The sequence below is a fragment of the Pleurodeles waltl genome, chromosome 3_1 (genome assembly GCF_031143425.1).
Source record: "Pleurodeles waltl isolate 20211129_DDA chromosome 3_1, aPleWal1.hap1.20221129, whole genome shotgun sequence".
In the NCBI taxonomy this organism is placed as follows: domain Eukaryota; kingdom Metazoa; phylum Chordata; class Amphibia; order Caudata; family Salamandridae; genus Pleurodeles; species Pleurodeles waltl.
Window position 1 is genome coordinate 1,012,656,712 of NC_090440.1, and position 22,984 is coordinate 1,012,679,695.

Below are 22,984 nucleotides of genomic sequence, written 5' to 3' on the forward strand. Positions count from 1 at the left end.
CTGCTCGAGTTCAGTTTCGGCTTCACCCTTTGTACACAACGCATCTTCCAGTTCAATTAATCTCCCTTTGCCATGACACCCCCACTCTACCCCCAGCTTTGTAAACTCCTAACCGGACTTTTCTTGAAACACAAATGAAAAAAAAATGCAGCGCGATCGCGCTATGTAAACCTCAGCGCGATCGCGCTGCGTTTTTTTTTCTTTTCATTTGTATGGCAAGAAAAGTCCGGTTAGGAGTTTAAAACTGTAATAGCTTTAACTCGAGCAAATGCAAGACCCATTCCATTGAAAATGCTTGTTAACTCCTCTATTTAAAATGCTCTAGGTTACGTCTAATTCTCTCATCTTCACACGCTGCAGCAGCCCCTCCCCAACCTAGCACGACTATCAGACGCCCCCTCTCACACACTCAATTACAATGGACAACCCTGACCAGACACAGCATGTGCTGCGCCTCCTTGGACCCCCTTAGGGCATGACAAGGAGGAGTCACCATGGAAGACGCTGCTTCTGAACAGCAGCGTTCATTCTCCCCTCCCAAGGACGATTAGTTGCTGCTATGCAGGAGTTCTCTCCTCATTATCCCACTGAGTGGCGACTCCTCCATTCACTGTGGCCGGGAGAAATATCTCTTCTACACTATCTTAACAAATCCAGAAATAAATGGGAAGGCAAGCCAATGACTTATGTCTTCTTGCACTTTTTTCACTTAATGGAGAGGCTCTGTCACTCTGTAAGTGCCATCTGCAACATATTCGCCATGCCTTACAGGTCTATCTGTTACACGACCACCGGGTCACAGTGACAGGCACCCTAAGGTATCATGGACAGAGCAACCATTACTAGATTTACCTTGTGAGGCATGGAAGTCCTGGGCTAGGAAATCCATCCTTGATACCATGCAAAGAGAACATTTTCCCAATTAGTCAGGGTCATTCAAGTTTTGGGTTTTAGTTCTTTTTGGGGTTTTAAAGAACAAGCTGATGCATTGGGACGTTATTCTTAAAAAAACAACCATGGTTCCCTCTCGCTTTAAACTTCAAAGCAACCACCTCAGTGGTGGTTGTTGTGAAGGTTTATAGGCACCTCCAGGTAGGTGGGGATCTCTAAATATGGGGCCATCTTCCACCTATGAGGACCTACTTTAACCCATATATCCCTAATTTCCAATTATGTCATTTCATTATTCTCCTCTTTTTGGAGGCACTCCCAGCCAATTTATTTAAATGAGAGGCTTTGTAAAAATGTGAACTCGTATTAAGTTATCACTCTTACATGTTCAAGAAGGAAATCCCTATGTTGTTCAAATACCCTTATATAAGTTACCACTACTTGTATGAACAACTACCCTTCAAGGATTGAAATGTAACAAAATGTTGATCCTAAGGTTACGGTTTCAGGAATATGTTGTGTTGACTAGGTGTCTCTTATTTTCACTTAGATATTACATCTACATCACAAAGAATGTACGAACAAAAATGAAGTAACTAGGAATCCAACAGACATAGACCATACCTGAAATCCAAAAGGTATAATATTGTTTGTAATAGAAGTGTGTACTAAACATATCTTCCAAAGTGAATGGTCTTCTGCCGTCCTTCGTGTTCTCGCCTTCATAGAAACAAAAATACAGGGGTGTGTAAATACAGAGCTTTGGAACAGGGACTTATGGATGTACTGCCATTATTTGAGTGTCAATCAGCACTGCTTCAACAGGTTGCATTGCCCATCTAACTTTCTGTCAACCTTAATGTCCCAGCACTTTAGTCTTAGCAGTTACAGCCTGCGCAGGGGACTACACTCAGCCATACGCGCTGATAAATGGAGTCGCGCTAAAATAACCAGCCTCTTTCGTCTACGTATTTCTAAATAAAAGATCAGGAATAACGCTGCCTAGGGAATGCCTGAGTACGTCTGAGGGATGGGGCCAAGTGTTGCTAAACGTGTAATGAAGGAGACAGAGACAAGGGATGACAATGGGAGACTAGTGAAGAAAGAGATGAAAAAGAGTAAATAGGAGAAAGTTGAGTAAAGGATAGGGCTGTTGGAAAATGAGAAGGTTAGGTGGATAGTTAAGTGAAAGAGGAAGGAGAAAAGGAAGGAATGAAGGAAAGATCAAAACAGGGAAGGACAAAAGAAGAGAAGAAAACGTGGAAGGAAGGATGAACAGATAAAAGAAAGAGTGACAGGAAAGAAAGGTTAAGGAAGGGTGAAAAGAAGGATTAAAGAAATAAGGGTAAAAAAATGATTGGAAGGAGGAGAGAAAGGAAAGTTTGATGGAAGGGTAAAGGACTGCAGGAAAGTTGAAGTTATTCATGTACGAAAAGATGGATAGATACCTGGGTCTTTGGACTAGTGAAAAAAAGATGGTTGAACGAAAGAATGAATGATGTAAGGGAAAAAGGAAAATATGGGGAGGTGAAGCAATTGTTGGATGGGCGAAAGGATGGATGGATGGATCCATTGGTCGATTGATGGAATAATGTATGGGTGGATGGATGGCTTGACATATGGGCATTCGAAGGATGATTGGGTGAAAGAACTGCTGGATGGAAAAAGGGTTTGATGGACTGGTGAAATGGTGAAAGTGTGGAAAAGAGAAAAGGTAAATGGATGAACGTTTCCCTGGATGGATACATGTAAGAGTGGAAAGGTGAATCAAAAGGCAGAAGGAAGAACGATTAAAGGAACCTTTGGTGCAGGGGTGGGTGTATGATTAGTTGCTGCATGTGTGCATTGCGGTTAGAGGTTTTGTTCAAAGTGGCAGTCCTTACTTTTTTGACTACTTCCTTGAAAACCAGATGTGCTTTCAGTTATAGGAACTTATGTATGTGTTTCGGTTTTCAATATAAGTTTTAAATCCGTTAAATGGGGATACATGATAACCTTTGTTTACATCAGAGAGCCTTAATAAGTGGCAATTTACAGTTGCATAATGAGATAAAAAGCAAGGCAATTTAGAATAAAACTGAAATGGTACCGCCTAAATTCAATATTCTTTAAATGCAAACGTTGACTAGTTAGGAATTGCGTTCGAAATCATGGGACGTATTTATGAGCCACGTGCACCACAGAACCTTCATTTCCTTTTGTGCTAGTCGGCGCAGACTACAAAATCATATTTATGGGGCCATGCAAAAACACTTGTGCTGCCTTACTCTGCGCCAGAGAGATGTTCCATGGTGTCGCAGTTTTCCCATGCATCTCCAATAGTTTTTGATGCATTCCTACATTTACAAGGACGTATAAACCTGGAAATGCATCAGAACCTTATGCCTCCCTCGGGTAGGCGTAACAAGGAGAAATATTTGTATTTCTCCTTGTTTTTTCCTTTTTCCATCTGTGCTGCATTTAGCAGCAGACTTAGAAGGACGAAAACACCTCAATGGATTGTTTCTATGCAGGATGGTTCCCCTTCCTGCACAAAAACAATCCTGCCTACAATGCAGGCACTCTTGCGCCATGGTGGAAGGGTGTCTGCATAGGTGGAAAGCTGCAAAAATGATGCCAGCGCAGGGTAAAAGGACAGGAATGCACCTTATTGCATAAATACATCACATTCATTCCCTTTCACTGTGGCCTAGGGCAGCACAGCAAGGTGACTTTCTCCTCTGCCCTACTCCAAATCCCCATAAATTTGGCCACACATCTGAATAATCTATTCTTTAGGGGTCCCAGAGAGGGATTATGGGCACCCCACAGTCTAGCACCCCGTACTCCAAATGATCTAATTCCTCATTTCATTCTATTGAATGATTGTTGATTAATCATGTGGACGAATGCTGATCTGAAGTTTCTGGCTGGGATGTAGTGGGCTTTCAATATATTTAGATATTCCTTGCCCTCGCCGCAGCAAGAGTTGTGGATGATCCATAAAACCATGAATTTCAAACTGGCTTCCATTAGAAGTTATTTGAGAGCTTTGAGTCAGGCTTATTGTAATTGTGTTTTCAGAGATTCAGCCACAATCTGGCTGACTGGTTTTGGAGTCTTCATAGATTGGCTTTATGTTTTTAGGTTGGCTGGTCTATGTAATATGTTTTTACTTCTTGTAGGCTCTAGTAAGGGTCTTGTTTGCTCCACCCTGAGATCAATTTGGAAGAATGGAAAGATTTTCAAGGAATAGACAGTTGCATATTAATTTCTCTGACTAACACATAGAGTTCAGGGGCAAACCAGATTTCATAATTAAAAATTATATCCCCAGTTCCAGGCCATTTGGGAAGTTAACAAACGGTTCCAAAAACTATAGGCCAATGTAATGGACACAGAGGGGGTGATTCTAAGTCCGGCGGGCGGCGGAGGCTGCCCGCCAGACTTCCCCCACCAAAATACCGCTCCGCGGTCGTAAGACCGCTGAGGGTATTTTGGGATTTGCCCTGGGCTGGCGGGCGACCGCCAAAAGGCCGCCCGCCAGCCCAGGGCAAATCAACCTTCCCACGAGGACGCCGGCTCAGAATTGAGCCGGCATAGTGGGAAGGTGCGACGGGTGCAGTGGCACCCGTCGCGTATTTCAGTGTCTGCAATGCAGACACTGAAATACTTTGTGGGGCCCTCTTACGGGGGCCCCTGCAGTGCCCATGCCATTGGCATGGGCACTGCAGGGGCCCCCAGGGGCCCCGCGGCACCCCCTACCGCCATCCTGTTCCACAGGATGGCGGTAGGGGGTGTCAGAATCCCCATGGCGGCGGAGCGCGCTCCGCCGCCATGGAGGATTCTGTAGGGCAGCGGAAAACCGGCAGGAGATCGCCGGTTTTCCTAGTCTGACCGCGGCCGAACCGCCGCGGTCAGAATGCCCTGCGGGGCACCGCCGGTCTGTCGGCGGTGCTCCCGCCGACCCTGGCCCCGGCGGTCTGAGACCGCCGGGGTCAGAATGACCCCCAGAGTGTTGGAGGGGTGCAAGAGCTGCTTTCCCTTCTTCTGTCTATTGCTGATTTGGTGCCACCGAGGGTCTTAATCCAAAGTGGTGGTCCTGTAGGTGCTGATTTGACACAATACAGTGTTGGACTTGTTTTTTGACCTATCTTTCCATGATCTTTCTGGGAAACATGAGGTTTGTAGACTGGGCAGGGATTTGACAGGGTGTTAGAATCAGCAGTCATATTTATGGGATATGAATACGGTGTGTTTCAAAGGGCAGAAATAACTAAACATGGGGGAGGCTTTTGTCATGTTAATTGTGATTGTCACAACAGGAGGGAGACATTGTATGAAGAGGCGGCTGAGCAATAATTTAAGTGTGCGTTTGATCCTTTGGACTTGACTCAATCTCCAGATGATCTGAACGACAGAAGGAATCAGTGGCAGATCGTTCAAGGGAAATATTGGATATTTCAGTGGTTTGAACCGGGGCTTCATTTATGCTAGTGTTAAAGTAGGCATTTTTGGCCCTGCTCTTTTTTTTACAGAATCTTCTGTAGCTATCTTGTGATGGGGTTTTAATTTTTTTCAGATTTGGACATGTGCCGTTTCAGGTTGGCTTATTTCAGTTCACCTACTTCTCTGCTGAAACGCTTAAAGGATGCTGTGATATCTTGCTTGGTTTGTCACACTTTTGATTCTAGCCTATTGTAAGTTTTAAGAGCGAGATAATGATTTCCTGCTGCCAGTATTTCCCTTCCTTCGGAAAAGAAAGAAATGATTATAGTGACAGTATACCTAACAACCGCAATTATGAATCAATGTGAGGATTCTGGGATAGAAGTACAACCATGTTAAAAAGCAAAAAATAAATATTAGCAAACATGCCATGGTTGATATTTTCATGTAAGGTTGTTCTGTTCTTGACAGACTCGTTTCTTGTACAGAACCATTCTTTTGCACTTGAGAAAGGTCATTGAGTGTATTGTGCGTGAGGTACCTGCTATAAGCATTATTGTTTGACATTTTGACAGCCTTTTGGTAGTTTAGTGCACATCCATATATGGAAACATCTTTCAATTGCTCCTAATTCGGTTGTCCCTTTCGTATTCCTTGATTGTTACATTTAACATCGCCTATTAAAGGGTCATAATTTTACCAGCTTCCATTTTAAACACCTATGGAATAGTGTTAGTAGTTAATGTGAAGTTGTATTCAGAACTGTGTATTTTTACTTTATATTTATGCCCATAAAGCAAATAAAGAAATTGCAAAGATTCATCTGTTCTGCACCATATAAAGAGAGAATTATCTTTGATTTGAGCATCAGCAACATTGTAGCTTTGCAGAAATCACAGAGACCCAGATTTAGTACAAGTCGAGCACAGCAGCGCTGTGCCAAAATCTGCAGTGCTGCAATCATACAAATGGGAAAAAACAAACTGGGCAGCACCATATTTGGAAAGAGCACCACTGAGTTTGTCGGAAATTGTCACTCAAGAGAAAAATTATATTTCAGCACAATGCTAACTTTTGAATTCCAGCGCAAAAGTGCGACACCCTTATCGTGTGCCCCACGAACGAACAATTGCTCGAAGTTAACCCTAATGAAATGTGTAATTTCGCACTAAGTACACATTTCTCCTAAGAACATCATACAATATTCGGCATATTGCACCTGGTTTCATTTGACCCTAGGATTTCATGGACAGTCAGATCTTGCTACCTTAATAGACCTGGTGTTGCATGAATTCTTACTGGAGTTTGCGCTGATCCCACCAAATTAGGGCCCATATTTATGCTGGTTTTGCACCGCATTTGCATCATTTTTTGATGCAAAAGCGGCGCAAACTTACAAAATATAATTGCATTCACTTACAATGGATTGGTGCTAGGCAACAGGGGTCATTTTATACATTGTACCTTGGGGTGCAATGGGCATGTGTGCCCAAATATCCAAATTGTATTGTGCTCACATCAACGTTCCAGTACAAAATATATATCACATGAGAAAGCTAGTCAATGCTACCATTACAACTGCTCTTTGTTGTGCAGCGATGCACTGTGCTGCTCAAACGCATACTAAATATTGGCCAGAAAATCAAGTTACGACTTGGATTAAAAAAACATGACATTAAAAAAATCTATAAAATCAGGGAAAGATACATACACATTTTTAACTTCTGCTAATTTAAATATCTATGATTAAAGAAAAACTGATGTTCATAGAAAACACACTATACACAACTTGAAGAATTTGAAGTGCATTCTAGTGAACTGTCTGGTAAAGGTGTTATTCACTTCTTCTTAAACTCTGGAGAGATTTTTTTGAGTTTATCGCCAATGTTAATATCTGCCTCAGAAGGGATACGTTTTATACTTTGATTGACATTCACACTCAGTTTACCTGACAGTTTTCTTCTGCATTAATGCAGACAAAAAGCAATGCCAACAGTCACAGTGACATGTGTATTCTTGAGTAAGTAATGACTATTCGGCAGAAAGGCCATGTATCGTCATAGTACTGTGCATGATCACGGTAACTATATTCAAACTGTAGAACAGCTAAGAAACCATACAGTAAAGGAGTTTGGAAATCTATATTTTTTGTTATAATAATGAAAATTTAACACTATGCATACAAACTACTTCCCTGTAAAGCAAAATACTTTTTTAGCCCTGACAACAATTGCCCTATAAGGATAGATGTAACGTATCGCGCTCAATAAAATTTGACGTCAGAAAGTTCGACATGTTAAAAGTACAAATACATTGCACCTCTTCTGTGTATTTGCAGAATAACATGAAAATGGAGTGCTTCCTGCATTAAAATCTTGAAGTCACTGTAAATACGGTAATCTTTATCCCTGTTTTTGGCTGGTAGGTTTGAGCTGCTGAAATTTAACAGAGAGTGAAGGTTTTATCACACCCCGTAAATATCAGGTCCGGAAACTTCAAGCAACTCAGTAGTCCAATACCTGAGAAAACAGGGGTTTCTTCAGCAGTTGGAAAATTCAGGCTCACTCATGATCTCATGATCAGGGCCTAAGAATCCTAGCAAAATGAAACTAATTCAACATCTATTTCTTAAGAAACCAACGTAAGGTCTATTTAATGAGTATTATGTTTAAGAAAGGTACCATCACACGCATCCTTCTTTATGAAATCATGTCAATGTGGATCATACTGTGACAGGAAAGAGAGGTGCCAAATCCATTCCCTTTCTTATTAAATCTGGAGACCCTGTGGATCTGTTCGGGCATTTCCATATTCTTACTCATGAACATTAATTTTCTGTAGACGTCATAAAACTTGCAATATGCAGGATGAAATAACAATAGTTTTTTAATACCATTACAATAAAAATACCATTAAAGATAAGAAACACAATAAATAAATATAATACAAACAATACAAACATGCACTAAATTTAACCTAGTAGTCGCCCTGTTTCTGATCCATGGATGAACTGTCTTTTTTCCAACCGCTACAAAATAGGAATTATCTCCTTGACCTCTGTATCCTGCTCCCTACTGACTTTCTCTTTCTCTATTTTATCACACACAGTCTCCCATTGCTAAAACCTTAATCGCAGTATAATTTTGACACTCCTTTCTTCAGCCCATTCTCTCACATGGGGTGCATATGGAGGCTTGGAAATGTCTGCCAAATTTGTATTTTCATTTGTTCGGAATCTGTTAAAATTCACCTCCTCCTTCTCACTTTTGGGGACTGGAAGTCTATTGTTCGTGTTTCTCCTTCTTACTACCCTACTCTGCTACAAAACTGACAGCAGTCTACTGCTTATTTTTACCATGTCTCTTCCATACATCCTCGCTATTCCCGTTAAAGCTACCTACACAGCAAAATCTATCCATGGATCTTCTTCTCCTTTTTTCACTTCAAAACTCTTTACCAGTTTTCATGATCTTCATTTTTCTATATTTTTTAATTTGTCCCCCTTGCTCAATTTGTACTGAGTACCTTTTCCAAAATGTTGTGACTCTCGTATTTTCTCATTGACACTTCTTGCTGAACACATTCATCTATTCCCTATCTATACATACAATGAAACCTGAAAAAGCTCTTTTTTCAGCTGAGGAGGTCATTTAAAGTGTGTCTGATGGGGGATATCCTTCAACAATTGTATATGCACTTTCTACAAACCTCATAGTTCACCCCCAATGTAGAAGCCGGGAAACAGCTTTGTTTCTGATAGAAGAAATGAACTGCCACCTGCTCAGCAGCTACATGGCGTTATAAGGGTCATTTTAATTGGATAGGTTTTCAACACTTTTTTGTCATGGTCATTACCATTATGTAAGTCACGGTAGCTTCAAATGAGGTAAAAGCAGACCTATCCCCAGGATCTAAGTTAAAATACTCAGCACTCCTGGGGCAATTCTTTTTTGGTTTATAGAATTAAAACCCACATTTTAAAACAAATGCTATGGTAAGCGGGCGTGATGATTTGGGAACAAGCCTGACTACATTTTCATTGGATGTGCCTCTGCTGTGTTCGCGAGTGTGCTTGGTTCAAAACAATCTGCCACAGAGTCGGGTAACACAAAATATTGTAGGTAGTTTGGTACTGGATGGACGGAGGCAAGTTCTTTGCCCACCCAGTCGATTGTTATCTATTTTCTGGTTTCAAATTAGCTCCTAAACCCTTCTAGCTTTCAACACTCTGGACACATTTGTTCGTTAAATTAATGGGTCCACTCTATTCTACTCCATTGCAAAATCGTGGTATTGTTTCTTTTTGAATGTAAAATACTTTGGATTTAGTTTCCCGAAAAATACAAATACAATATAAATAATAAATTGGTCATATAAAACATGATGGAATGTAATTTTCTATTTCTTGGTTACCAAGGCTGATTCCCTACCTAACACAGCAACCATTTACAATGTCCTTCAGGTTAATACTTTGTTGCAATTTAGCTCAGCAAATCGTGCGATTTAGCTCAGCAAATTGTGCCTTTCTTGTTTATTATTTTTTATATCTGTAAATGTAAGTTTTACAATAATGATGTTGAACACTGGATCGAGTGCAGATGTAAAATAGTTTGTGTTCCCGTTTTATACGCCTGCTATAAGTGTTACCCCTCGATAGTCATGTCCACCTTTTGGTATAGGATGGTGGGTGCAAGATAAAGGACGGCTGCTTTCCATAGAGAACTAACATGGCAACCCTAAACCATCTTCTTCTACATCACCTGCTTCCTTTTTCTGCAGAGAAAGCTACTGAGGTAATACCTATATAGTGGCAGGTATGTAGTATACCCCACCGTGCATGTTGAGAGAGGAAAATCAGCTTCAACCTGTTTTGTTAGAATTACAAACTCAAGAGATGCACTGGCATTGATTGGTGGTGAGTTGCTGCCCAACTCTTACCAGCTGGACATAAAAGAATTTGCTCAATTCCAGCTCTAGGAAGAACATTAACATCACATACTCCAACATGGACCTTGACATGATGCTTTCAAAATGTGGAGCTAAACGCCGGCAGTTTTCTCGTCACTTGGAATAAGGCTAAAGACCCTGCTGAAGCTCCTCTGCCCTCCAATGCCGCTATAGGCTTGTCTGCATAGTAGTCCTAGACAGTCAGCTGAGTCCAGAAACAAAGATACAATATCTAGACGCCTTATCATCCTACTAATAGAGAACATAGTGATACAGTAGCAGAATATCATAATCAAAACAATGTCTAATAGAAATATCATATTCTCAATATCATTTACAAAAATATCACTCCATTAGAGTAAATAATGATGAAAACGCTACACCCAATAGGACAATATTTTTCTAAATTATATTTTAAAATACAAACAGCTTGAGAGGGCTGCATCAAAACCAGCAACTACAGGTGCAGGTCAGCTGAGTGGTGACTCTGTGTGACAAGAACACTTACACCATGCATTATCTTCCATTGTTCATGTGCCTGAGACACATCCCTTTCATGATGTGGTACAGCATCAACTTAGCGTGCATGCTGGCTATATTGATAAGGCCCTAAAGCAGTACTGAGTAGTCCTAAAGTGTGTCCTATTTGCCTGTGAAATGAGAATATTCTTTTTTCAACAGTTGGGTTAAAAGTGCACTTAAATTATCTCAATATTTACATAGCAATGCAATTACATAATTTTCATACCCCATATTAGTTTATACACTTAAGAAATGATGCCAGATTAAACATGCTCACTGTAATATATATATATATATATATATATATTAGTTGGCATACGACATAAAAGGTTGGGGACCAGCTGAGCCGTGCAGACAACATTTCTTTTGAAAATGACCTAATAAGTATGGCAAATGTACGCTTTCTCACCATCACCCTATACCTCTATCAATCTATCCTTTATCTCCAGTCTCTGACTCATCCAAAACCCATCTTACTACTATCATCTCCAACATAACCCTTCCTATACTCTTCCATCATCTACCCCTCCTGTCTCATGTATCTCTCTTTTGATTCATCCCAAACCTCATTTTACTACTATGGTCTCCCTAATCCCGTTCTACAGCCTTTCCCTCCTCCACCTCTCTTTCACTCATCCCAAACCTCATCTTGCTACTATGATCTCCCAATTAACACTTCTGGATTCTTCCCTCTTCCATCTCTACACTATCCTATTCAATCCAAATAACAGACACACATGTCTTCCACTCAAATTAACTCATACCTCCTTGTACTAATACTATACTCCTATTTCCCTATACTATTCCACCACAAATCCTTTTGGGTTCTGGAGTAGTGTGCTACTCGCTGAAAAATGCTTCGAAGCTTCGCCAGGGGTAGTAGGGGGCTATATAAATAAAAATAAAAATATATAAATATATATATATATATATATTTACATTTCACCAAATAAGCAGTAAGCAGTGACTTACACTGTGGAAGGATTATACTAAAAATGAGAGCTGAAAAACAGTTTTGTTTTTTAGAAGCAGGTTATTTAAGGGCTAAGCTTTGATAAGAATATGTTCTTTACTGATAATGACCAGATAGAGAAGCTTTTTCAGAAATATTTTCCAACACTTTCCAAATTGTCTGAGAAATAAAAACAATTAGGGATGTTGGATAAAGCTTGTGAATCTTACCAAATAGTGTTTGACCCTCGAGAAATTATAAATTATATCAAATATAATGGCAAAAATGGACTTCAATTAAACCACTAAAATTGAAAGTTAGTTGGACATATAGCTATATTATAACCTGTAAGGATCCACATGTCTTATTACTGAAAGCAAAACAGAAGGCGGGTTTAGGCCATGAAGTACCAAGTTCAATATGATCAAATGATCTAGGTATACAAAGAGGCATTCTAAAGTATTAAAGGTTAGATGAATACAGCAAGAATCAATGTTTAGGGTATGGTAGGCATCATACAGAAAATTCAGACTTGGAATAAATGGTATCAAGTCTGTGATGGAATAGTGAAAATAATGGCACACCGACACACATTTTAGATCATTCCATAAATGTCTTCATTTTCAAATGTTGTGTGACTTAATATAATAGTGCGTTATAAGAGATCACTATTTTATCAAATAAATCAATGAGGAGCATCCTTGCACCCAACCCTAGGAACACCTTGAGTCAGTCTTTGCTAGAATCCTTCACTCACGTGAAAGGGAACATTGAAAGCGAAAGGAGCAGCATGCATTCTATCCCTCATATTTCTCATTTGAATCAATTCAAATTTAGTCAGAAGTTACTTTTGTTATTCTCAGTTACATTCTGCCGAACTAAATTAAATATGCAAGACCCAATTTCTTCAGATCCCAGTGTTCCCCACAACATATTTAAGGCACCAAGTCAAACCAAGGTCTACCATTTGAACTGTAGATATTCTGTTCATATACTTAATTAACAATACGGAAAATGGAAGTATGTTTCCAGTACATCAACATTTGTGTGCCTCTTTGAATTAAATCATTGGGTCTAAGACTGAAATCCAAAAGCTGCTTCAAAGAAGGCATCTAGGGGGTCATTACAAACCTGGCGGACGGTGTTAAAGTGGCGGTAAGACCGCCAACAGGCTGGCGGTCTTTTTTTGAGTATTATGACCATGGCGGTTATCGCCATGGTCATCCGCCGCTTCTCCGTTCCGCCCGCCAGGGCGGACATGACCGCTGGGCATGAGACGTGGGTCTCCAGCCCAGCAGCCGTCACAATACGCCGCTGGTATTGTGACCCGGCTTACCGCCGTTGATTTCCAGCGGTAGGAACCGCCATGAAATCCATGGCGCTAAGCACTATCAGTGCCAGGGAATCCCTTCCCTGGCACTGATAGGGGTCTCCCCCACCCCCCACCTCCACCCGACTCTCTCCCCTACACCCCCCACAACCCCTGCCACCCCCCAAAGGTTGCAGGGGCCCCATCCCCACCCCAACCCCCGACATGACCTTACACATACACACCCGACACGCACGCAGGCACCACCAACACACATACACGCACACACACCGACATACATGCCAATATCCACACACACAGTCAGACACGTACACCCACATTCACACATTCACGCACACATCCACACAGACATACCTACAGACATACACGCACTCATTCCCAAAACACGCAACACCCCCGAAAGCATACACGCACTCACCCCCCTACATACACAGACGCACACCCCCATGCACCCACACAACCCCCCCCCACCCCCCTCCCCTAACTGACGATCGACTTACCTGTTCCGTCGATCCGCCGGGAGGGGACGGGAGCCATGGGGGCAGCTCCGCCAACACCACACCGCCAACAGAACACCGCCACGCAGAATCACAGGACGTGATTAGCTGGGCGGTGCTCTGTTGGTGTGGCGGTGGAGGTGGAGCAACCTTCACTTCCCCGCCGCCCGCAAGTATGGCTGTTGGCGGCTCTCCGTCGGAAAAACAACGGAGGGCAGCCAACGGTCATAATACGGCGAGCGGCAAACCGCCAGTAGTTGCGGTCTTCTGCACGGCGGTCCCTCTGCAGTCTTGTTAAAAGACCGCCGAGGTTGTAATGACCACCCTAGTCTCTGCAGTGGTAAGCTGCTCAGTGAAATATGGTTCCAATAACAAGGAAACCACAAGTTTGTAGTAGTGAATTATTTGTTTTTAATGTTGTAAATCTTCACAAATGTCTAAAAAGCTGAATGATATTCAAATCTTTTAAGGAACATATGTAAATTGCCAGAGTGCCACAGTTATATATGTGAGAAGGACTACCTACCGACTGCAACATTCATCATAGTATTGGTCTCCCTCGTTATCTGGTTGTCATCAGAAAGTGATTGTAACATTTTAAGGCAGATGTAGTGGTATATGTGTGGGCCCACAGGGGTCAGAGTGATGCCAGATTTAAGAATTTCCAGTGGCAAACTGATTGATTTGCATTTAGATTTTCTATAACTCCAGCCCATCTGGACAGACTAAAAATTTACCAAGCCCAACCCCCCTTGGACTAATGCCAGACACCACCATACTAATGTAAACATGCTTCATAGAGTAATGTATTATAGTTTTGGAAGATTTAAAATGTGTTTTGCGTCCAAAATTATAAAAAAAACATAAGTACACAGAAATGAAGAAGTGCTAATAATAATACTGCAGAGTTGCTATGCAACTGAAATTCATGCAACAGTTAGTTATAAAGGGTTTAATATATTTCACACAGTCACTGCAAATATCACACTTCATTACTGGATGGCATCTTTATTCAGACACAACATAACACACTGGGGCAGGGGGATATAATTCTCCTAGGAGGAATGGTTTAACTATGGTTAATGCCCATTTGACCAAATGTACAGCAGGCTTCATAGAGATGAAAAACATTCCTTCATCTTATTCAAAATCAAAAGGCTCAATGCTTGAATAAGAGCAAATATTGGACCTATATTTTATAAACCAAGTTAAACATACTAGCTTCACAACACGAGTCTACCTCTTGTTATAAAACTCACATATCATTTTCCATTTCAAGGACATGTGACTTGACCTAAACTAATTCAACCACAGTTGGTTTGGGTAAGTCAGTTTAACAAAATAAATAAATCTGAGTTACAGTCAATCTAAACAACACTAATGACCAGTAAGCATTAAGGTTAGCACTCTGTCTCTCTATAAGCAAGACACTTTTGAAAAGACCAAACAATGACAAACAGGATCCATCAAAGGAGGGTGCGCAAAATTCTCCAAGCTGAAAAGCAAGAGATGAAACCTAGAATGTTAGTAGTAGCAATATGGCAGTGATGAGGATAACACATAACGTAAAAAAAATATATCAACTGAGGACATTCAAACAAAAGAGTGCAAAAAGATTCTGCATTAACAAAAGCAATACTCAGTAAGGTGAAATATATATTTTTTAATTATATTTATATTTTTAATATTTTTTACAGACCTACTAAACTCGAAACCCTGGAAAATACCCCCTGAGCAACACCACATCACTGCAAACATGTATTGTTATTTTTCAATTCATCAGTCTTGGGCCAGTGGTTAAGCTCAGCACAATCTAGTTTTGAATTTTGGACCACCCAGCACAGAAGAAATGCCAGTAGTTTTAATACCATTGGAAACCCTTCTGGTAGAGGAAATTAGTACCAAGTGTGGTCGCATTTTTCCTGGGTTCATATTTTCATAAATAATAATAACAATATTTTAGACCTGACAGGCTTAGGGTGGTCAACCGCAACATTTTGCCTGCCTCCCTCCACTTTTTGACACTGGTTTTGCTGTTTTTAGCACTCTGCACAGTTTACCACTGCCAACCAGTGCTAAAGTGCATATGCTCTCTCCCTTAAACATGGTAACATTGGTTCATACCCAATTGGCATATTTGATCTATTTGTAAGTCCCTAGTAAAATGCACTACAAGTGCCCAGGGGCTGTAGATTGAATGCTACTAGTGGGCCTGCAGCACTGGTTGTGCCACCCACATACATAGCCCTTTAACCATGTCTCAGGCCTGTCATTGCAAGTCCTGTGTGAACAGTTTTACTGCCACTTCGACTTGGCATTTAAAAGTACTTGCCAAGCCTTAAACTCCCCTTTTTCTACATATAAGTCACCCCTAAGGTCCTAGGTAACCCAGAGGGCAGGGTGCTGTGTAGGTAAAAGGCAGGACATAATTTGGTGTGTTTTACATGTCCTGGTAGTGGAAAACTCCTAAATTCATTTTCCACTGCTGTGAGGGCTGCTCCTTTCATAGGCTATCATTAGGGCTACCCTCATAAACTGTTTGAGTGGTAGATTCTGATTAGAAAGTGGTCATATTTAGTATGGCCAGAATGGTAATACAAAATCCTGCTGACTGGTGAGGTTGGATTTTATATTACTATTTTAGAAATTTTACATTTAGAAAGTGAGCATTTCTCTGCACTTAAATCCTTATGTGCCTTACAGCCTGCCTCTAATCCACGTCTGGGCTGGGCTAGTTGACAGCTCCCTTGTGCATTTCACCCAGACACAGGATGCTCAGTAACACCTGCACACATCTGCATACTGAATGGGTCTTCCCCGGCTAGAAGGGTGGAGTGCCTGACACTTACATTTCAAAGGACAGTGTCCTGCCCTCGCCCAAAGGACTATCAAACCCCGAACTGGGGCCCTGGCAGACAGGGGTGTACTAAAAGGTGACCTTGTGTACCTCAAAACCACTCTCTGAAGTCTCCCCCTCTTCAAAGACACTTTTGGATGTATAAACTGAGTCCTAACCCTACCAAGACAGACACTTCTTGGTACAGATACTCTGCACCAGGACCTGCAACCTGCCAAGAGAAGCTGTCTGGCTACCCAAAGGGCTCACCTGGACTGCTTTGCTGTAAAAGACTGCTGCCTTGCTGTTGCCCTGCTGCCTTGCTTGCTTCTGGCTCTGCCTGGGCTTGGATTTAGCCTCCCTCCTGTTTCCTGATGTCTCAGGGTAAAAAATACTTCATCTCTGCAAAGAAACTCATTGTGCGGCAAAAAGCGATGCACAGCCTGCCGGAATCGATGCACAGCCTATCAAGCAGTGAGAAAATCACAGCATCGCCGAACCGGAACGACGCAGCCCGGCTCCCCGAGTGGGGATCAACACAGTGCCAACGTTGCGACCGGAACTTCGACACACAACCCCCCGGATCGACGCAGCACCGAGCCGGAACGACACAGCCCAACTTCCTGCAAGAAGAATCGATGCAGTGCCAGCCGTGCAACAGAAAGTCCGCTGCATCACCTACCGGATCAAAGCCGGTAGGTGATGCAGCAGAAACAGTGTCACTTAGTCCCGCACCCCCAGGATTTCCCCACATCATCCCTGGGCATCAAAAGTCCCTGTATCTCGAAGAGGATTCAAGCCTGCGTGCCGGAATTCGATGCAAAGCCCTTGCCACATGGAAAAGAATCTACGTGTCAACCCTGTGCACCCGGAAATCCGACGCACACCTACCTTTTTCCACGCATCTCCTCCTCTGCGGTCTTTATGCATGTAATTTTGATGCAAACCAGGTACTTTATGCTTGCAAGAGACAATTGTTGCTTTCAAGAACTAAAGACTCTTCTTATCATTACAAAAGTGATATTTCAACTTTCAACTTGTGACTATCAAATCTTTATCGTTTTGACCTTAATTTAATCAGATAAATATCTATATTTTTCTAAACCTGTGTGGTGTCATTTTGTAGTGTTCTCACTGTGTTATTGCATGATGTATTGCACAAATACTTTAAACTATGCCTTCTAAGTTAAGCCTAACTGCTCAGTGCCAAGCTAGAAGAGGGTGGGCACAGGATAATGTGGATTGTGTGTGACTTACTGTAGGAAGCTGCCTCTGTATATACTATATCAAACTGAGATATAGTGTGCACTGAGTCCAGGGGTTCCCCAGGAGCAGGAGGCTTGACAGCAATAACAGATAATACTAATGCTCTATTTGTGGGAATGTGGTCAAGCAGTTAGGCTTATCAGAGGGTAGTGTTAAGCATTTGTTGTATACCCACACACAATAAGAGAAACACACTCAATGACTTCACTTCAGACCAATAGGATTTTTAGGATTTTTATATAGAAAAATATTCTTTCTTAATTTATGTCTAGAACCACAAGATTCATTTAGCAGTTAAGTACATTAAATGAAAGGTACTTTGCATAGGTATAATCAGGACTTTGAATGTAATCAACAATATACACAGTTTTTCTTAAAATGGCAAAAATCTATTTTAAATGTGGAAACTGCAATTTTCAACAGTTCCTGGGGGAAGAAGGTACAGTACAGTTTTGGAGGTAAGTAATCAACTTAGAGTTTCAGTCTCCAAGGCATAGGTAACCCACAGTTGGGGGTTCAAGACAACCCGAAACACCCAGCACCAGCAACACAGGGACGGTTAGGTGCAGAGGTCAAACAGGAGCCAAAATAACGTGGGCGCCTATGGAGACAGGGGGGTACTCCGGTTCCAGTCTGCTTGCAGGTAAGTACCCGTGTTGTCAGAGGGCAGACCACGATGGTTTAGAGGAACACTGGAGGGGCCCCAAGTAGGCACCAAACATGCACCCTCAGCGGCACGGCAGCGGCTGGGTGCAGGATGCAAACAGGGCGTTGAGTTCCCAATGGAACTCAAGGGGGGACCCTGGGGGTCACTTAGGTGCTGCAGGCAAGGCACAAGGGGGCTTCTTGGGCAAGCCACTGACTGGACAGGGAGGAGGGCCACCTGCTGGGCACTGCTGCACCGGTGGGCGGTCTCCCTTGAGTCTGGGGGCTGTGGGTGCAGTGCTTCACTAGGTTTCAGAAATCTTTGTCCGAGGCAGTTGCGGTCAGGGGGGTCCTCTACAGACATCATTGTGGAGGGGTGGAGAGGTCAGCCCAGGGTGGACACTTGGTCAGAATTGCCTGGGGGTTCTCTCTGGCTGATTGGTTGCTCTGGACACGGGCCAGGGGCGTCAGGTGCAGAGTAGTTTTGGACTCACGTTTCTGGAGTGAGGTGGGAGTCCCTTTAAAGATGGTTGCTTTTTCTTCTTGTTGGACAGTTCCGCTGTCCGCAGGAGTTTCTTGGTCCTTGGTGATGCATGCAGTCCCCTGGAGGCTTTCCAAGGGTCGCTGGTCCTGTAGAATGCGTTGCTTCTTCTTTTGCAGCTTTTTGAAGCAGGAGATGGACCGGTAGGGCTGGGGCCAAGTCAGTTGTTGTCTCCTTCTCTTCTCTGCGGGGTTGTCAGCTCACCAGTCCTTCTTCTTGTGAGGTCATCAGGAATCTAAATCTTGTGGTTCAGGGAGCCCATTAAATACAAGGTTTATGGGTGTTTTTAGGGTTAGAAGGCTACTGTCCCTGAGGGTGGTAACACCCACCTTGTGCCCACTCCCTTTGGGGAGGGGGACACATCCCTATCCCTATTGGTCCTAACCCTCCAAAGCAAGATGGAGGATTTCTCAGGGAGGGCCACTTCAGCTCTGGACACCTTAGAGGTGGTCCTGGCTGAGGGAGTGACTCCTCCTTGTTTTTCCTAATTATCCCTCTGGACTTTCTGCCAAAAGTGGGTGCTTGTCCAGGGGGGTGGGCATCTCCACTAGCTGGAGTGCTCTGGGGCACTGTAACACCAGGCCTGAGCCTTTGAGGCTCACCACTAGGTGTTACAGTTTCTGCAAGAGGGGGTGTGAAGCACCTCCACCTAGGACAGGCTTTGTTTCTGACCACGGAGTGCACAAAGGCGCTCACACCATGTGGTCAGAAACTCATTTTAAAGTGGCAGAATGGCACAGACAGGTCAACCTTACACTAGCAGTTGGGCTAACATACAGAGGGCACCTCTAAGATGCCCCCTGTGTGCATTTTTCAATACATCCCACACTGGCATCAGTGTGGGTTTATTGTGCTGAGAAGCTTTCTACCAAACTTCCCAGTAATCAGTGTAGCCATTATGATGCTGTGGAGTTTGTAATGACAAACTCCCAGACCATATACTCAGTATCGCTACCCTGCACTTGCAAATTCTAAGAATTAACTTAGACACTGTAGGGGCATATTGCTCACGCAGCTATGCCCTCACCTGTGGTATAGTGCACCCTGCCTTAGGGCTGTAAGGAGTGCTAAAGGGGTGACTTACCTATGCCACAGGCAGTGATTTAGGGACAGGGCACCTGGAGGGGAATGCCATGTCCACTTTGTCTTTTCTTCCCACTAGCAAACACAAACCGCCATGCAGTGTTGATGCACTGAGTGAGGGGTCCCTTAGGGTGTCATAATACATGCTGTAGCCCTTAAGGACCTTCCCTGGTTACAGGGCCCTTGGTACCAGGGGTATCTTTTACAAGGGACTTAACTGTGGGCCAGGTCTGTGCCAATTGGGTAAACAAAGGTACAGTTTTAGGAACAGAATACTGGTGCTGGGGCTTGGTTAGCAGGGTCCCAGCACACTTTCAAAGTTCGGATCAACACTAGGCAAAAAGTGAGGGTTAGCCATGCCAAAAGTGTCATTTTCCTACACTTACTCTGACTAGGATTGTAGTCCCTACATGGACAAGGGTGTATACCTCTGCCAACTAGAGACCCCATTTCTAACAGGATTAATAATAACTTTTATGATGAATCCAATACACAAATGCCGAATTAACATATTCACAGTTGTAACAAGTTTAATATGATATATAGAAGTGTGATTATTAATGTCATCTAGTTGTGCCACATTTACATGGAAACACCATATCGGGTGACATGGATGTTGTTGTGATGCTGCCTTGCTATTAATCTCTGATCTTCCCCCTCCCACTTCAGCCTCCTGCACACCTTCTCTCCCCACAGCCTCTGCAGAAGCAAGACAAGTTGATATCATAGATTTTACTGTGTCCAGGTGGTTTGAAAGAATTGCTTAGTGTTCCTAACGGTAACATTTTCAAAGCCCTTCCACTCTTGTTCTATTGCTGGGCCTTGTCTTATTCATTAGTGTACAATATCATTGTTGGAATGTTTCATATTATTTTGGACCTCACCAGATAACAATAGCACAAAAGATAGTCAATGCTTTCCTAAAATGGGTTAGGGCCTATGTATTAAACAGTGATGTTAAATGCTCTGATTTTGTAAAAAAAACATGTTACATGTGATCATATTATTATGTGACTGTGTTTTCTGTAATTTGTTGTGCAAAAATTGTGTATAGGAACTTCTTGGTTTTGGGAGTGAGTATTTGCTTTTCCTGGAATTCATACAGCTTGGTATACTACCTGATTTCTTTATGATTTTTCTGCTTATTTGGAACATAGAGTACTTCTAATTCTTTACTGCTTTGTGTAAATCTGCATTTGAGCCTTCAAGGCATTTAGTCTGTACCACTTGATTTTGAGATACTTTGTAATAAAACCTTTAACGTTCCTCTCATCTAGAACTCAGTTATTGAGTGGTCCTAGTTCCTTATGATTATTACTCTGCTAAATTGATAACGGGGAGCGTACCTTCTTAGTGGAAGATCAACCTGGAGGTGAACTGTCTGGACAGAATTTTGGGGTGAACTCATTTTTGGGGTGTCCTGATTATTGGGGTACGGTTCTGCTTACACACAAGGTTACTTTGTATTCAACAAAGCATATGTGGAAAGGTCAATAAGGTCTTTGTCATAGTGGAAGCATATTACAAAACATGTGAACACAACCTAATTTAGTTCATATTAACCTGAGGATGTTGAATCCATATAGATAATTCCCACTGCTTTAAATCTTAAATCTGCATCTTCAAAGATTAAATGGGCTTTCCCTGTGATAGCTATCACATTCACAGCTAAATACAATCCATTTGTTTCATGGGCATTATTAGTAAGGTGCTTAAGGCACATTTGTATCGCTATGCATGCCTCACATGTTGAGGATTTGCTCAACTGTTGTTCTTGGCTTAGAGCAGAAGAAAGAGATGATTTTAATTTTAAGATATCAATAAATTGTTTATCAGAGTACTTTTAGTAAAAAATATAACCTTATATACATCTATATCGTTTCCTAAATATTATTTACAAAAGTATTGTTCCATTAGGTATAAATGTTTAATTATCAATTAGAAAGGACTGATAGTTTTATAAACAATATTTAGTATATTTGTGTATTCTCAATTTCTCTCTTATTAGATTTTGGTTATAATATTCTGGTTTAATGTTATGCCATAATCAAATGATTGCAAAAGTACAACTTTGTCAGCATGTGACGTGTTTGTTTTGATGTAACCTCAAGTGCTGAGGGTAGAAAAATGAGACAATGTGATGCCTAGGCCCTCTAGTAACAGAGCTGAGCTGCTCATTCTACCTTGCTACAGTGTGCATCCTGGAATTTAGTGGCCTGTGACTACTGTTGAATGATGATGAATGTACAGACTTTCTCTGCAACGTTGATATTTTTTTGTCTTAAAAAACGACTGGTAGATGAATAACTCCAGCTTAGGATATCAACTCTTTTACGACTAGGGAATAGATCTAGTTTGAGAGGCAGATTGATTTGGGCTCTTATTTGCTTCACCCCAGCTGGTAACATTTACGGAACTACTTCAAATCCGTAATCAGAATATTAAAGTTCTGAAGTTTAATTTGCTTACTTAGGGTCTAAATAACTGTTTATTTTTTTTATGACTACATTCAAATTTGCAGAACCATGTCAAAGAAAATGAGTCACTGTCTTCTAGCTTTGCATAATGTTTTATGACTTGCATAATGACGGGAATCTATGGGCCATTATGACCATTCTTGGCATGTTGTTGCCCATCCCTAGAGTTATGTTGGCCCAGGGTTAATGTTGCTTGGCATACTGGGCGCATTCGTTGCATAAGGGTGGCCACCACAGTTGTACTGATGGCCTTGGCATAACTGTAATAATTCTGACCATGCTGAAAGCACACATAGTAAGATGGTGTCCATTTTTGGCATAACGATGGCCCTGGCATAATGGTGGTAACCCTTGACACATTATGGGCATCTATTTCTTGATGTTGCCAACCATAGTATAATGCTGGTGCAAACATAATGGTTGTAATTTTTGGATTGCACGGGGCAATATTGCAAGTGGTAAGAATACATGGAGATACCAAGCAGAATCTTTCATGTGTAATCTCAATGCATGTGCATACTTGACGCAAATGACAGACATGCATTTAATAAAACAGAAACCTGTATTTT

The 22,984-nt window shown here is 42.0% G+C and overlaps 1 protein-coding gene across 3 annotated transcripts in view; it reads right to left on the reverse strand.

Annotated features, from left to right (window-relative positions):
- Positions 1-22,984, reverse strand: part of LOC138284927 (prolyl endopeptidase FAP-like) — a 551,554-nt gene that overhangs the window by 478,941 nt on the left and 49,629 nt on the right. For all 3 annotated transcript variants that reach the window (XM_069224259.1, XM_069224257.1, XM_069224258.1), the window contains exon 3: positions 1,516-1,611. In XM_069224259.1, coding sequence (XP_069080360.1) covers positions 1,516-1,611 — 96 coding nt within the window. The remainder of the gene's footprint in view (positions 1-1,515; positions 1,612-22,984) is intronic.